The sequence below is a fragment of the Ursus arctos genome, unplaced genomic scaffold (genome assembly GCF_023065955.2).
Source record: "Ursus arctos isolate Adak ecotype North America unplaced genomic scaffold, UrsArc2.0 scaffold_19, whole genome shotgun sequence".
Lineage (NCBI taxonomy): Eukaryota > Metazoa > Chordata > Mammalia > Carnivora > Ursidae > Ursus > Ursus arctos.
Genome location: NW_026622863.1, coordinates 49,741,540 through 49,756,443, shown reverse-complemented (window position 1 = coordinate 49,756,443; position 14,904 = coordinate 49,741,540). Strand labels below are relative to the sequence as shown.

Genomic DNA, 14,904 nt, shown 5'->3' with positions numbered 1-14,904 from the left:
TTTTCTAAGATGAGGGAAACAGACCTGCAGGAAGAGTAGAATGTAAACATGAGGAAAACTTGGGGCAATGGCAGCTCATCTGGGCCAAAGAGGCAGGATGCGACTGAGAGCTAGATGTATTTAAGGAACAGCTGGAACCAGTGTGTCTGGGGCCAGAGCAGGGAGGAGTGAGGCCTGAGAGATGAGGTGGATGGGGCCCGACCCTGCAGAGCCTTCCTTAGATTCTAAATGCAAACGGAAGCCACTGGAGAGACTAAAGTGGGGACAAATGCCATCCATTAATTCATAATTCTCCATCACTTCTAAATACAATCCACGGTCCATACCACGGCCTTCCCCTCAAAGCTCATTCCTTATCACTCTTGTGCTCCTTCGATCCGCCCCAGCTACACTAGGCTTTTCGCTGCTTTCCAGCACAGGCCAACCTTCCTTCCACCGCAGGACCTTTGCACTTTCTCTTCTCTCTGCCTGGATGCGTCCCTCCCACCCAGGTATCTGCATGGCTTGCTTCTTTGTGCCCTAAAGGATGTTGTACAAATGCAAGGAGCTGATATTCTGGAATGTTAACGAGCCTCCTCGGATCAAGACATGGATATTAATAGAAAATATTTGGGGGTGGTTCAAAACAATGGTTGAACTGTAAAGTGAGCCGTAATAGCCAGACACCCACGTCTGGAACATTCAGGTTAGGACCAAGTTATTCCTTGAGCACTGGCACATTCGAAGGCTGTAGAGGACCCTTTGTCCTGGGCCGTGGGGTAGTTGGAGCTGGCGTCCTGCCGTTGTCACCATATTTTTGGTGGATAGGATCTCTGAGGAGTGAGAATGAGCAGCTACAGGCAATTTTGAGACTCTCCGTTTAAATTTTTTACCATAGATAATTTTATTATTAAAAACAATAATTATGTGTATGCACGTGTATACGTATATAATATGCGTATACATTACAGGTGCATATATATACACGTATATACAAGTATGTACACTTTATACACCTATGTGCAGGTGTACGGATACACACACGCTCACACATGAACGTGCAAATAGTTAACATTTAGGAAAACAGGAGCACCTGGGTGGTCAGTCGTTAAGCGTCTGCCTTCGGCTCAGGTCATGATCCCAGGGTCTTGGGATCGAGCCCCGCATCGGGCTCCCTGCTCAACGGGAAGCCTGCTTCTCTCTCTCCCACTCCCCCGGCTGGTGGTCCCTCTCTCACTGTGTCTCTCTGTCTGTCCAATAAATAAATAAAATCTTAAAAAGAAGTCAGGAAAACAAAAAAGAGCATCCGGATGAAGCAAGATGAGGCCATTTAATGAAATTAAAATCCATATAGAGGACTGGCTTTAGAGTGGATTAGTTTTCAGAAGTAGCTATTATGGACCAGATCTAGCAAACACCCACAGAGCAGAGCACAGTGCCAGGGGCCCCCTGGTGCCCCATTTCACAGGGATTGAGAGCCTCTGTGGATGCTTCAGGGATGGCAGGCCAGAGTGACAATGAGCAAGGCACTTAACATCTTACTCGTCCATAAAACAGGACTCATTTTGACTCCACAGGGCTGTTGGGAAGACTAGATCGGATAAAAGATACAAAATACTTAGCACAGTGTCTGCCATGGAGAAAGATCACAGTAAATGTTGCCCACTAATGGTGATGACGACGATAATGATAATATCAGCCAGTCTCCCCTTCACCATGCTAGGCCTTCAGTAATTAACTCATTAAGTAAGTTTATTTGGGGAACGTTCTATGATTTTCTTCTTTCTTTTACTTTTTGTTATTTATTGTCTTCCAAACTTCTCCGAAAATGTTACTTTCTAGAGGCCCCTGGGTGGCTCAGTCGGTTAAGCATCTGCCTTAGGCTCAGGTTATGATCCCAAGGTCCTGGGATCGAGCCTCGTATCGGGCTCCCTGCTCAGGGGGAAGCCTGCTTCTCCCCCCCTCTCTCTGCCTCCTCCCCCTGCTTGTGCACACGCGCTCTCTCTCTGTCAAATAAATAAATAAAGTCTTTTTAAAAAAAATGTTACCTTCTAGGAAATGCTTTCTCTGCTTAATGATATTCTTCATTGTTAATATTTATCCATCCATCCATCCATCCATCTTTCCATCCAGCCATCCAGCCATCCATCTTTCCATCCATCCATCCATCTTTCCTTCCATCCACCCATCCATCCATCTTCCCATCCAACCATCCATCCATCTTTCCATCCATCCATCCATCTTTCCATCCATCCACCCATCCATCCATCTTCCCATCCAACCATCCATCCATCTTTCCATCCAACCATCCATCCATCTATCCATCTATCCATCCATCCATCATCCATCCTTCCATCCATCTATCCAACTCTCTATCCATCATCCACCCATCCACCCATCCATCATCTGTCTATCCGTTCTTCTACCATCCACTTTTGTATCCATCCATCTAATAGGTATTCCGGAACCCTACCATCTATTATAGAACAGTGGCAACTACCAAGAGGAACTGGACGTGATTTCTGACCTCAATAGTCAGACATAAGACATGGGCACCAATATCTATCGCCCAACATGGAACAGCCACACCAGGTAGTATTAAGGTGCTGAAAGGTCACCAGGGGGCAGCCTAGCCCACCACCTCCACTTGCTGGTTCTCTTGAGCCAGAAATGTCACAATGGAGCTATGAGAACAGAATGGCACCCAACCAGGGTTCATAGCCCACCTCTCCCATATATCTACTGGGTGGCCTTGGGAAGATCATTTGACCTCTCTGATCTCCAGTTTCCAAGTTCTCATCTGTTAAGTGGAGATAAAAATCTAACTATGGAAGCTATTGTGGGAATTATAGGAGCTCATGAGCGTAAGTTCACTGAACCTTTAGTGTGGCTTCAAAATATTGAGTCCTTCCACTCTTTGCCAGCAGATGATGACTCCATGTGTGAAACAAAATCTCAGTGTGAGACCCCCTCACACACACACACACACACACACACACACACACACACGCACCCCTTCTATTACGTTTTCAGGCCGCCTTTGGAGGGAGCAGTGACAGGACCTTAAAAAGACGTCTGAATCTCAGCTTTCTCCTCCATGAAACAGGGAGACTGAGGCTTACCTTAGCGGGGTGCAAAGACTCATGGGACCATGAAGAGAGTAGTTGACTACCAGGAACTTAGACAATTTGTCCGGGCTAGTTCTCTTTTCTCCCATCTCTTTTCCCCAAACTTGGGGTACAGACAGCCTTCCATAGCTTTACATAGCTCCAACAGCCTGAAGCCAGCCAGGGGCAGCTTCAGCCACACGTTCGAGTTTCTTAACAGAGAAAGGAATCTGCCCGCATGTTCCCCTTCCCCACTTTCTCTGGCCTTTCTTTCCCGGAGCTCCAGAGCCCTGTCCAGTACGACAGCCACCAGCTACCTGTGGCCCTTGAGCACTCAAATGTGCTGAGTGCCCATTGCCCCATGTTGTAAGTATAACATACTTACTGGTTCCGAAGATGAAGTATGAAAAAGAAAAGCAGGTGAATATCTCTTTAAATTTTTTTCTGTTGATCGTATGTGAAATGATAATATTTTGGATATCACTGTTCAACAAAAATATAATTAAAATAAACTGCACCTGTTCTTACTTTTTTAAAAATATGGCTACTGTAAAACTTACAATGATAGTTACGGCTCATGTTATCTTTCCTGCAAAAGACAGCGCAGCCCTAAACCCTCCTTCTTTGCTGTGGGGGCCCCCAGGTCCCACTGCTCACACCCCTCCCAAGTTTCTAGGTTGAGGTGTACCTTTGAGAGAGTCCTTCTCGGCCCTAGCTGTCTCCACGAGCCCTCTTTAAGGTTGTGCTCCCCAAATCTCGGGATTATTTGGGGACAGGCTCGACCGTTTTGGCTCCAACCTGTCTGTAGGAAGACACTGCAGCTCCCCCAACGAGGATTTTCTGTAAGTGGTGGTTTGGACGGGATAGCCCCATGGTTAATGGTGCCCAGGACAAGCTCATGCATATCCGTAAGGCCCATAAAATCCAACCATGTGTATATTAATGGGATCTCGCAGGGGCTGGGGTCATGAGCAGGAATATTAATGAACAGAGAAGAAATGCAGCTACAAGGAAGCGGACAGGTTTTAGGTGAATAACGCCAGACCAAGAGCCCTAGAATTTTCTAGTGAGAAGGGAAGCGTGGGAGAACCCAAACCACCAGCTCTCTGAAACACATCATCTCATTTTTCCTCATTTTTAAATTCTGTTCGATCATTCTGGAAGTTTTGTAAAAAGTCCTCAGCCCTGTCTTGGTATCTTTCACGACTGACACCGTAGAGATTTACCAAATATTACCGTTGATCACAGGTAGGACCCCTTGGTTTTAAGGACGAGGAAATGGAGGCACAGATGTGCTCAGGGACATGCCGAAACCATACAGCAAACAGGTGGAGAAAGGGGGAGTTGGAGCAGCTGAGTCTGGGGTCTCATTTTATTGTCACTTCGGTGCCAGGTTCTCATTTCATAGGTTTGGGGGTCTTCCGGAAAAGAGGTTTAAGGTCTTCGTCTTCTGACACGGCCTCCTTTCCATCTTCTACTTCCTAGCTCTGTCTCTGCCTTTCCTTCTTTCTCCGTGTCATGAAGATCCACTCTCTCTCAGCCTCTCCTGTACCATCTTTCTTCCTCGCCTCCCTTTTGCTCTCTGCGCCGTCTCTTTTTCCCTCCTCTTTATCTCTCTCGGTCTCTGGGTTTTGTTCAGTCTCTGCATGTCATTCTTTTTTTTTTTTTAACGATTTTATTTATTTGACAAAGAGAGACACAGCGAGAGAGGGAACACAAGCAGGGGAAGTGGGAGAGGGAGAAGCAGGCTTCCCGCTAAGCAGGGAGCCCAATGTGGGGCTCGATCCCAGGACCCTGGGATCACGCCCTGAACCGAAGGCAGACACTTAACGACTGAGCCACACAGGCGCCCCTCTGCGTGTCATTCTGACTTGAATGTCTCACTGTATATATGTGCACACTCATGTGCCTGGATACATACGTGTGTGTATACCCATAAATCTGTGCATTTGGCTCTGCCCCTCCCTCTTTCTTCTTCTCTCTTAGTCCATCAGCCTGCCTCTCTTGCTCTCTCAACCATACCTTATTTTATTTGTTTTTAAAGGTTTTATTCTTCAGTCATCTCAATACCCAACATGGGGCTCCAACCCACAGCCCCGAGGTAAGAGTTGCGTGCTCTACCGACAGAGACAGCCAGGCGCCCCCAGCCTCTCCTTGTTTTAAAATAGGAATGTATGGGGGCGCCTGGGTGGCACAGCGGTTAAGCGTCTGCCTTCAGCTCAGGGCGTGATCCTGGCGTTCCGGGATCGAGTCCCACATCGGGCTCCTTGGCTGGGAGCCTGCTTCTTCCTCTCCCTCTCCCCTGCTGTGTTCCCTCTCTCGCTGGCTGTCTCTCTGTCACATAAATAAATAAAATCTTTAATAAATAAATAAATAAATAAAATAGGAATGTACGGGGGCACCTGGGTAGCACAGTCGTTAAGCGTCTGCCTTCAGCTCAGGGCGTGATCCCAGCGTTATGGGATCGAGCCCTGCATCAGGCTCCTCCGCTGGGAGCCTGCTTCTTCCTCTCCCACTCCCCCTGCTTGTGTTCCCTCTCTCGCTGGCTGTCTCTCTCTCTGTCAAATGAATAAATAAAATCTTAAAAAAAAAAAAGAACAGTAGAGATTAAGTGTTTATGCATTTCTCCATCTACACAATTGCTTGGTATTTCACATTCACACTATTAAACAAAATCCTTAGGAATCACTTTTCTTCCCTATAGGCCACCCGTCTTCCAAAATATCCTGTTTCAGAACCCTTCCAATAGCATGAGCATAAATTAAAAGCATAATAACAGTTTGGGCACTCTTACTGTTAACGATGTGAAACCATCTTTCTTTCTAGATATAATAAAAAATATCAGTTTTTATATGAGATACCCTAATACATTTTGTTCTCACCAATCAAACCTCAAAGTATCAGATTTTACAAGACATTTTGAGAAAAACATTCTTTTGGGTCTGTGGAGGCAAAATAATTTAGATAAGTTTTTAAATTATTGCTGTACATGGCCAAGAAATTTTTATAGTTGAAGATTTTTGAGATTTGCTCAAGCATTTGAGCAATGTTCTAGAAAATACATGAGTAAGGGGGTGCCTGGCTGTGTCAGTCGGAAGAGCGTGCAACTTTTGATCTCAGGGTCGTGAGTTCGAGTCCTGCATTGGGTAGAGAGATTACTTAAATGAATAATTAAATAACATAAAAACTTCAGAAAATGCATGAGTCAAAAAGTTTTCCCTGAATTATATTCATCTGCCCAAAGGTTTAGTGATAATATGGGATGTGTGTGGATTCTTAGCCCACTCAGCAATACTCCCACACACAGAAATCACAGAAATTAAAAATAGCCAGCAAGATGTGCTCATGAGAAACTGTCTCCTTCATCCACTGTCTGAGGGATTCTTGGATCTCACATGGCTGATAACAAAGAAAATGTGACTGAGGAAATATTTACAGAATGGGACACTGGTGACTTGCCTTGCAGGAGTGATTGACATGGAACAGAGATGAAGGCAAGCATGAGTGGATTAGGACTTGCAAGTGTGTAACGGTCTTTTTTTTTTTTAAGATTTTATTTATTTGACAGAGAAAGAGAGACAGCCAGCGAGAGAGGGAACAAGCAGGGGGAGTGGGAGAGGAAGAAGCAGGCTCATAGCAGAGGAGCCTGATGTGGGGCTCGATCCCGAAACGCCGGGATCACGCCCTGAGCCGAAGGCAGACGCTTAACCACTGTGCCACCCAGGCGCCCCACGGTCTTTTTTTTTTTTTTAAGATTTTATTTATTTATTTATTTATTTATTTATTTATTTATTTAAGAGAAAGAGAGTGAGTGAGAAAGAGGACAAGCCAGGGGAGGGGTAGAGGGAGAGGGAGAAGCAGACTCCCTGCTGAGCAGGGAGCCCAATGCAGGACTTGATTCCAGGACCTGGGATCATGACCTGAGCCGAAGGCAGACCGACTGAGCCACCCAGGCGCCCCTGGCCTGGCTTTCAAAGACCAGTAAGGTCCAGGACATGGAGAATCTATACAGCTCGTGGATCCTTGATGATTATGAAAACAACTTGAAATGCCTTGTTGTGACTCACCTAATCCTTGTGTATTTCTTTTTCTGCATTCCTTCCTATACGAGGCAGGTGGTCTAGTATTGGGGCACAGAAGGAAGAGGGAGGAAGATGAAGGAGAAGAAGAAAGAGTGAGAGGGAAGGAGGAGGGGGAGAAGGGGAGGATATGGAGGGGAGGAGTGGAGGGAGGAGGGATAGGAAACGCGGGAGGGGGGAGAAGGGGAGCTGAGAAGGAGAAGGGGCATTACAAGAAGGAAGGGGAGGAGAGAAGGAGGAGTCTGGGGAGAAAAAGGAGGAGGGAGGAGGGAAGTGAAGGAGGAGGGAGGAGGGGACAGGGAGGAGACAGCGGAATTGGCGATAAAATCCCTGTGGGTCAGCTGGTCGACCAGCAGTCCCTGAGCGGAGGAGCATGGCCCTGCGTGTGGGGTTGCTGTTGCTCTGGGTCTGCCAGCTTCACAGTGTGATCGGTCCTGACTATGAAGGTAAGTCACAACATGACAGTGTCGGGGGTGGATATTTAAAAACCGAGTCTTGCACATCTTCTGCCATATGCAATCCGACTTGAGATGCCATGGAGGGTAAGAGCCTCCTAATTTCACGTACCCTAAGAGAGAAAAAGATACCCTATCTTTCAAGTATTTCCATTTCATAGGCACGAGCCACTGGTGGGCTTTAAAAACACACAAAAATAAGAAGATCCGACTAACAAAAATGAAAGAATAGGAATGCAAGTTGGAAAACCCTGTTGACAGAGTCGTATTACTTGCTAACCGTGTACTTCCCTTCTCCCCCTACCATATTTTAAATGGTGTATTCGAGTCTTTTTTTTTTTAAGATTTTATTTATTTGACAGAGAGACAGCCAGTGAGAGAGGGAACACAAGCAGGGGGAGTGGGAGAGGAAGAAGCAGGCTTCCAGCAGAGGAGCCTGATGTGAGGCTCGATCCCATAACGCCGGGATCACGCCCTGAGCCGAAGGCAGACGCTTAACGACTGCGCTACCCAGGCGCCCCTGTATTCGAGTCTTTGAAGATGAAACTGAGTTTTGGCAAGTCTGTATTATTCCTTTACCAAAACCACGTGGCCTTCAACAGCTGTAAATGACAATACGAGAAGGGAATTTCATCACAGAGGCGTTTCTTACACATCTGCTGGGGAATCACACATAGCTGTGAAAACAGTTATTTTGAGAAATTTTTGCAAAAACAATGGTCTTGCATGTCCTACGTGTAAGTATTCTTCAGGACATGTTTTCATTGCAAAGTAAATCAAACGCAGTGTGGAGAAATGTCTTTCTTAAAAAAAAGAGGTTCTCAGTGTGGCTATGACCGCTGCTTTCTTATCTGTTAGAATATTCGTTTTATGCTTATGGAAAAATCACACTTTTGTCTGGGACATCGCTTCTTTCATGAAATGTCACTCTTGTATGTATGTAAAAAAGAAAATATAAGGGCAAGAGGCTGGTTAAGATGGTCCTAAAATTTCTCCCCTTTTAGTGCCTGGCCCTCCTGAATTACCAAAGTCACATTTCCCCACATGACACCGTCTCCACGCTGCCCAGAGTCTTGATGACCCACCGGTCCCAGGCACGGTCTTTCCACTTACATAACGCTAAGTCCACTTCTGAGTCTTTGGAAATGTTGCTTATTCACGCTGTCCATCTCCCCACACAAGTGTGAAGAGCCCCGGTTGTCGTCTCTGGGGGTTTCCTTTGAGCCACTGACATGCATCCCACAAGTGTCGGTGGTGGCCTCAGTGCAGGCATGAATGACCACGTCCCCACAGCAACTGGCCTGGAGGCAATGACATGCCATCGAGAATAAGGGGCATTCTGATCCCGGAGCCAGAACATGAAAAGCATTGCATTTTAGCATTTTAGAAGCGAAGAGATGGGAGGCTTGGATCCTGCCAGGTGCATGCGATGTAGAGATTAAGTGGCAAGAGTGTCCCCACTCATGAGTCCCCCAGCTGGTGGGAAGAAGGGGAGGAGAAAGAAGAGCTGTGCAAACTCAACTGCCTCCGTGTCTCGCGTGAGAATGGAGATGGGATTGACCTGGCAAGACTTCGCAGAGGGCCCGGTTGAGTGATCTTGTTCCAGGACCAGACATTGGCCATGGCAAAATGTAATTTCTCCATGTTAGGAGCTGTTGGGGTAGGAGCTGTTGGGGTGCACTCAGCGAGGACATGGCAGTGGGGTCCCTTGCAGGGAGGACCATCCGGGCAAGCAGCCCCCGACATGCAGCGTGAATGCAAAAATCTGGAGCTAAAATATGAATCTTGCATTGCAAGAGCCTTTATTCTTTTATGGGGCAGGAGGCGAGGGGAATGATAACTCGGCGCTCCCGGAGGTCCCTACTGGCCAAGAGCAGAGCACCCTCCCAGCCAGCTCTGTCCCACCTCCCTCCAGCAGGGGCTCCGAAGTCCAGCCCCCACTTGGCCTCTCTGCCTCCAAACCGGGCTTCTTCTGTGACCTCAGGCCAGGCTCTGAGCCTCAGCTGCTCCGAGTTCCCACACCTGGCACAGGGATGTGGGAGGATGCCAGCCGGCGTGGGTGAGACTGTCATTCATTATTACAGTACCACCCACAGGGATGAGAGAAGCAGTGTATGTGTTTGGATTTAGCAGCTGATATTCACGGAGTGAGTCTGTGCACCTTGGATACCTCAAAGGAAGTGGCATCGTGCTGTTTTTGTCCTTCTGCCTCTGGCTTATTTCCCTTAGCCTGATGTCCTCCACGTCCATCCGTATTGTTGCCTACGGCAGGAGTTCCTTCTCTTTGATACAATCTAATTTTATTTATTTAATGAATGCATTTCTCTTTAGTAAATTTCCAAGGCACGCACATACTCCGTTCTCCTTATCCATTCCTCCGGGGATGGACATTCGGGTCGTGCCCACGTCTTGCCTCTCGGGATTCATACTTCAGTGAGCATGGGAGTATAGAGATGTCTTCAAGATCCTGATTTCAAGGCTTTGGGATAAGTACCCAGAAGTGAGATTGCTGGATCACATGGTAGTTCTATTTTTAATTTTTTGAGCAACCTCTGTGCTGTTTTCCATAGCAGCTGCACTGTTTCATATCCCCAGCACGCGCGCTCCGTCATTCTTCGCTGCTATGATTAGGTCAGGTTTTCTTTTAAAAACCCTTAACCCATTTTATTATGGAAACATCCCCACATACTCAGAACTGTCCATGCCCCGCTGGTGTGGATGGCAGACAGAATTTCTAGTGTTAACCAGAATAATACGCGTCCTACATAGGTTCCTCATAACAGTCCCATGAGGCAGGTACAGTTATTGCCCTCGTTTTTTAGAAGAGAATCTGAGGCACAGAGAGGTTGAGTCATGGATCCAAAGTCACACAGCTCGCTGGGGACAACCGAGCTAAAGATTCTGAGAAAGGGGGGCGCCTGGGTGGCACAGCGGTTAAGCGTCTGCCTTCGGCTCAGGGCGTGATCCCAGCGTTATGGGATCGAGCCCCACATCAGGCTCCTCCGCTATGAGCCTGCTTCTTCCTCTCCCACTCCCCCTGCTTGTGTTCCCTCTCTCGCTGGCTGTCTCTATCTCTGTCAAATAAATAAATAAAAAATCTTTAAAAAAAAAAAAAGATTCTGAGAAAGCGTATTTCTTTAGCCACGTCTCTGCACCGTCCTTTTATATTCTGCATGTGTCCTCCCACTGGAATCCTTCACACGTGTAAGTGCGAACCAGTAAGTCATTGCTAAACGCCGCCTTGATGTGGTGTTTCCTGCTCCAGGAAAAAAAAAGTTGCATGTTTGGTCTAAGTTGCCAGTTCAACATGTAAAGGCAAAAACACACCCACTGAGATCCTGTCTGTCTTCCAGTCTCAGAGAAGAGCAGTTGAAGATCTGCGAACAATGGACAGTCTGTTTATAATGAAATGCCTTAGCCCTTTCTGGGCGATTTCTTGTCATTTCAATACTTGCGAGATACTAGAGTCTCCATTTTTTAGTGGATATAAGTACACTACTGTTCGTGAAAATCGATTGCAAACTTGAATAAGTCTTCCGTCTCATCGGGTAGAAAATAATAATGGTTACTGGAAACAAGAGAGAAATCCTCTATCATCGAAATAAAAGCTTTGCCACGCGCCACACAGCTCCCCAGAAAATACAGTTAGAGCAAAAGGAAAAATTACAAACCACCCACAATGACACTACCGAAAATAAGCACCACTGAAATTTGGATGCATCTCCTTCAAAATATTATCCTTACTGGATTATAATGTAGTAAAATATTTGTATTTTATTCTAGTCTAAAGGCGAAATCTAGTGAAATAAATATTTGCTAAAAATTGTGTCTTTTGGGGCACCTGGCGGGCTCAGTCAGTGGAACATGTGACTCGATCTCTGGGTTGTACATTCAAGTCCCATGTTGGGTATAGAGAGTACTTAAAAAAATAAGATAAAATAAAATAAAATAAAATAAAATAAAATAAAATAAAATTGTGTCTTTCAGATGAAGATCCACCAGCTGCAGGTGAGTTGATAAAAACTCTTTTATTAGAATTGCTTTTTAAATTTGGAAATGAACAGTCTTAACCTGAATGTTATTCCATATCCTGGGATCGAGCCCCACATCAGGCTCCTCTGCTATGAGCCTGCTTCTTCCTCTCCCACTCCCCCTGCTTGTGTTCCCTCTCTCGCTGGCTGTCTCTCTCTCTCTGTCAGATAAATAAATAAAATCTTAAAAAAAAAAAAGATGTAAAAATAGTGAAATAAACAACAGCTTCAAATTTTCTTTTTCAGAAACTATAATTCACTTTCCAGAAGTCAAAGGTAAGTTGATCGGAAAACTTTTGTGATGACAGTATTATTTTCTTTTAATTTTGTAAAAAAGGGGAGATCAGTGGGACTTTTCCTGATAAAAATTTCTTTTTTTCTCTTTTCATAAAATTTGATAAAAGCAATTTGTAAGCAGATAAAGAAAAACAAGACATAGAGTCACCCTGAACTTTACTGGCACTACTCTTTAATTTCTGCCTATATAACAGAAAACACCTGATTTTAAAATTCACATAGGAGGGGCGCCTGGGTTGCGCAGTCGTTAAATGGCTGCCTTCGGCTCAGGGCGTGATCCCGGCGTTCTGGGATCGAGCCCCACATCAGGCTCCTCTGCTGGGAGCCTGCTTCTTCCTCTCCCACTCCCCCTGCTTGTGTTCCCTCTCTCGCTGGCTGTCTCTGTCTAATAAATAAATCTTAAAATAAAATAAAATAAAATAAAATAAAATAAAATAAAATAAAATAAAATAAAATTCACATAGGAAAAATGTCCAGTAGTAATTAGGAATATAACCCCCAAAAAAGTGCTGGAGAAACACCTTGTATTGTCAGATATGTAAACAGACTACAATTATAGTAATACAAATAGGATGGTATCAGCCAAGAATGCATCAAATAGTAATAATAAGTAATCTTTTCTGATGCTTGCTAGCTTCAGACCCTGCTCATTCTACCCTGAAACATCTATTTTCAAATAAGACAGGAATCATCTCTTTTAAAGGTATACACCTTAAAATTGTATGCATGCTTCATGGGGAAGAAAATCCAGGTCAAAGGGCACATTGGTAGGAAAGACGAATTGCTATTGTCTTTTGAGAAAGCAATACCCAGCAATATTAACAATTCATATCTGCTTTAACCTAATAATCTTCATTTTGGGATTCCATTCTGTAGAAATAAATACTTTGGTACATAAGGACGTACATATATGGAAAGTTTGCTCTGGCTTTATATGGAGGGAAAACTATCTGAATAAGGGAAACGTTGAGTAAATGTGGCAAAATCCACATCAGAGACTATGAATTGGCATTAGGAAGGAGTTGGAGCTACAAGGGTTAAAAGGATACATTGGATAACTTTCTTGGCGTAAGTGGGTGGACAGAGATGTCCTTCGCTGAGGAAGAACAGAAGCAAGAGAGAAAGACGGTGAGTTCAATTCCAGAGAAAGTTCTGACCACTGTCTTAAATGGAGAACAGGAGGGGGAAAAACGATACGTTGGAAAGGATTTTTGTGATATGCTAAATTAGCAACAAGTTATGGATATAAAGTATGATTCATTTAAGGAGGGCGCAAAAGCTCTGCCTGCGTGCCCATATACGCGTATGGCTCTAGGAGTGCTGTATAGGCGTATGGATATGCATACGTGATGTCCGGATATGCATACGTGATGTCCGGATATGCATGGAGAAACTGTGGATAGATGCAAACCAGGCAAGATACAGTGTGTGTGTGTAAGAAGGTGAAGAAAAGAAATGGAGGGGAAATTGTTTAATAGAGAAGTCTCACATTTACGTTTCTTTTTTTTTTTTTTTTAAGATTTTTATTTATTTATTTGACAGAGATAGAGACAGCCAGCGAGAGAGGGAACACAAGCAGGGGGAGTGGGAGAGGAAGAAGCAGGCTCCCAGTGGAGGAGCCTGATGTGGGGCTCGATCCCACAACGCCAGGATCACGCCCTGAGCCGAAGGCAGACACTCAACGACTGAGCCACCCAGGCGCCCCAACACATTTACGTTTCTAAGCTTAAGAGAGCTTTCTGGAACTGAGGCCAAAGGCTAAGCAAAATATATCAAGAGCGTTTATACCATGGAGAAAAGTGGGACACGGAGTAAGGGTTGAAAACAAGAAACCCGTATTAGTAGGGGTCAAACAGCTCTGCTGTAATGCGACCCAATAATGTTCCCCAGAACCCCAGTCAGTGGCTCTCATTCCAGTGCAACCAGGGGAGGGCGAAAGTAAGTTTGTAACAGCTCCACTAACACTCCCAGAGAAAGACCAAGAATGTTTGTTTTCTCTAGATGGCGAATGTTTCTTTCCATTCCACTACAAAAATGAAATATTCTATGACTGCGTCAAGTTCACGACGAAGCACAAGTGGTGTTCCCTAAACGAGACTTACCAAGGATATTGGAAATACTGCTCTGAAGACGGTGAGTGAGACCCGCGAGAGGGCGCTGAAAAGGGACTCCGCAGTCTAATTGTGAAAACGAGCTCTGCGCAGGTCTCCGACGGTATGAAAATCACATTGCCCCAAAGAGGTCTTACGAGAGCTTCAACTGTGTTACCTTGAAAAGAAAGCTTGTAGCAAAACCTCAGTCCCCCACCAATATTGCAGAGCGGATGATGCTGAATGGGATGGGGGGGGGGGGGGTGCGCACGCACGCGCATGAGAGCGATGGCAAAGAGGGGGTACAACATAGAGAGCCGTCCTCTTCTGATTGCTTCTCTTCTCTGTAGACTTTGCAAAATGCGTGTTTCCCTTCTGGTACAGACACATGATCTACCGGGAATGTACTGAAGATGGGGACGCGTTTGGGAAAAAATGGTGTTCGCTGACCCAGCATTATAACAAGGACAAGATGTGGAAATACTGTGACTGATGGTGAGATTTTCCGGGAGGGGCGTGGAAAGGTCTAATCGTTCTCATGGGAAATAATCTCCAGTTTCTTTTGTGAAAGGAGGAGATGGGACCTCCTTGTAAGGCTTCCCCCACTCCCCCAAGATATGAGTTGAAGGTGATCCAGCTGTAAATAACTTGGGGTTTTGGCCATGGATTGTGGATGATGAGATTTTGATCTGGAACCCTATATTCTAGCCTCAGCATTTATACATGTTAATTGGGTAAAATTAGGCCCTTTAAAAAAAAAGTCTGTGGACTTTGGGTAATAATGAAGGGTCAGTGTAGGTCCTTCCATTGTGACGAATGTCCCTTTCTGGTGGGGGCGGGTGTTGATTTGGGGGGGGGGCTATACC

General features: G+C 45.4%; 1 protein-coding gene across 1 annotated transcript; it reads left to right on the top strand.

Moving 5' to 3' along the window:
- Positions 1–7,538: 7,538 nt before the first annotated feature.
- Positions 7,539–14,609, top strand: BSPH1 (binder of sperm protein homolog 1). Its single transcript, XM_048224003.1, has 5 exons — positions 7,539–7,611; positions 9,798–9,872; positions 11,898–11,927; positions 13,950–14,081; positions 14,389–14,609. The coding sequence occupies exons 1-5, from the start codon at positions 7,539–7,541 to the stop codon at positions 14,529–14,531; spliced, it is 453 nt and encodes a 150-aa protein (XP_048079960.1). The 3' UTR covers positions 14,532–14,609.
- Positions 14,610–14,904: the final 295 nt, after the last annotated feature.

What these genes read in the sequence shown, in the direction of transcription:
- BSPH1 (XM_048224003.1), top strand. Translation starts at nt 7,539, where the DNA reads ATGGCCCTGCGTGTGGGGTTGCTGTTGCTCTGGGTCTGCCAGCTTCAC. An exon ending in GATGTCCTCCACGTCCATCC is followed by an intron (nt 9,873 to 11,897) that starts GTATTGTTGCCT and finishes TTTCTTTTTCAG; the next exon opens with AAACTATAATTCACTTTCCA. An exon ending in GAAATACTGCTCTGAAGACG is followed by an intron (nt 14,082 to 14,388) that starts GTGAGTGAGACC and finishes TCTTCTCTGTAG; the next exon opens with ACTTTGCAAAATGCGTGTTT.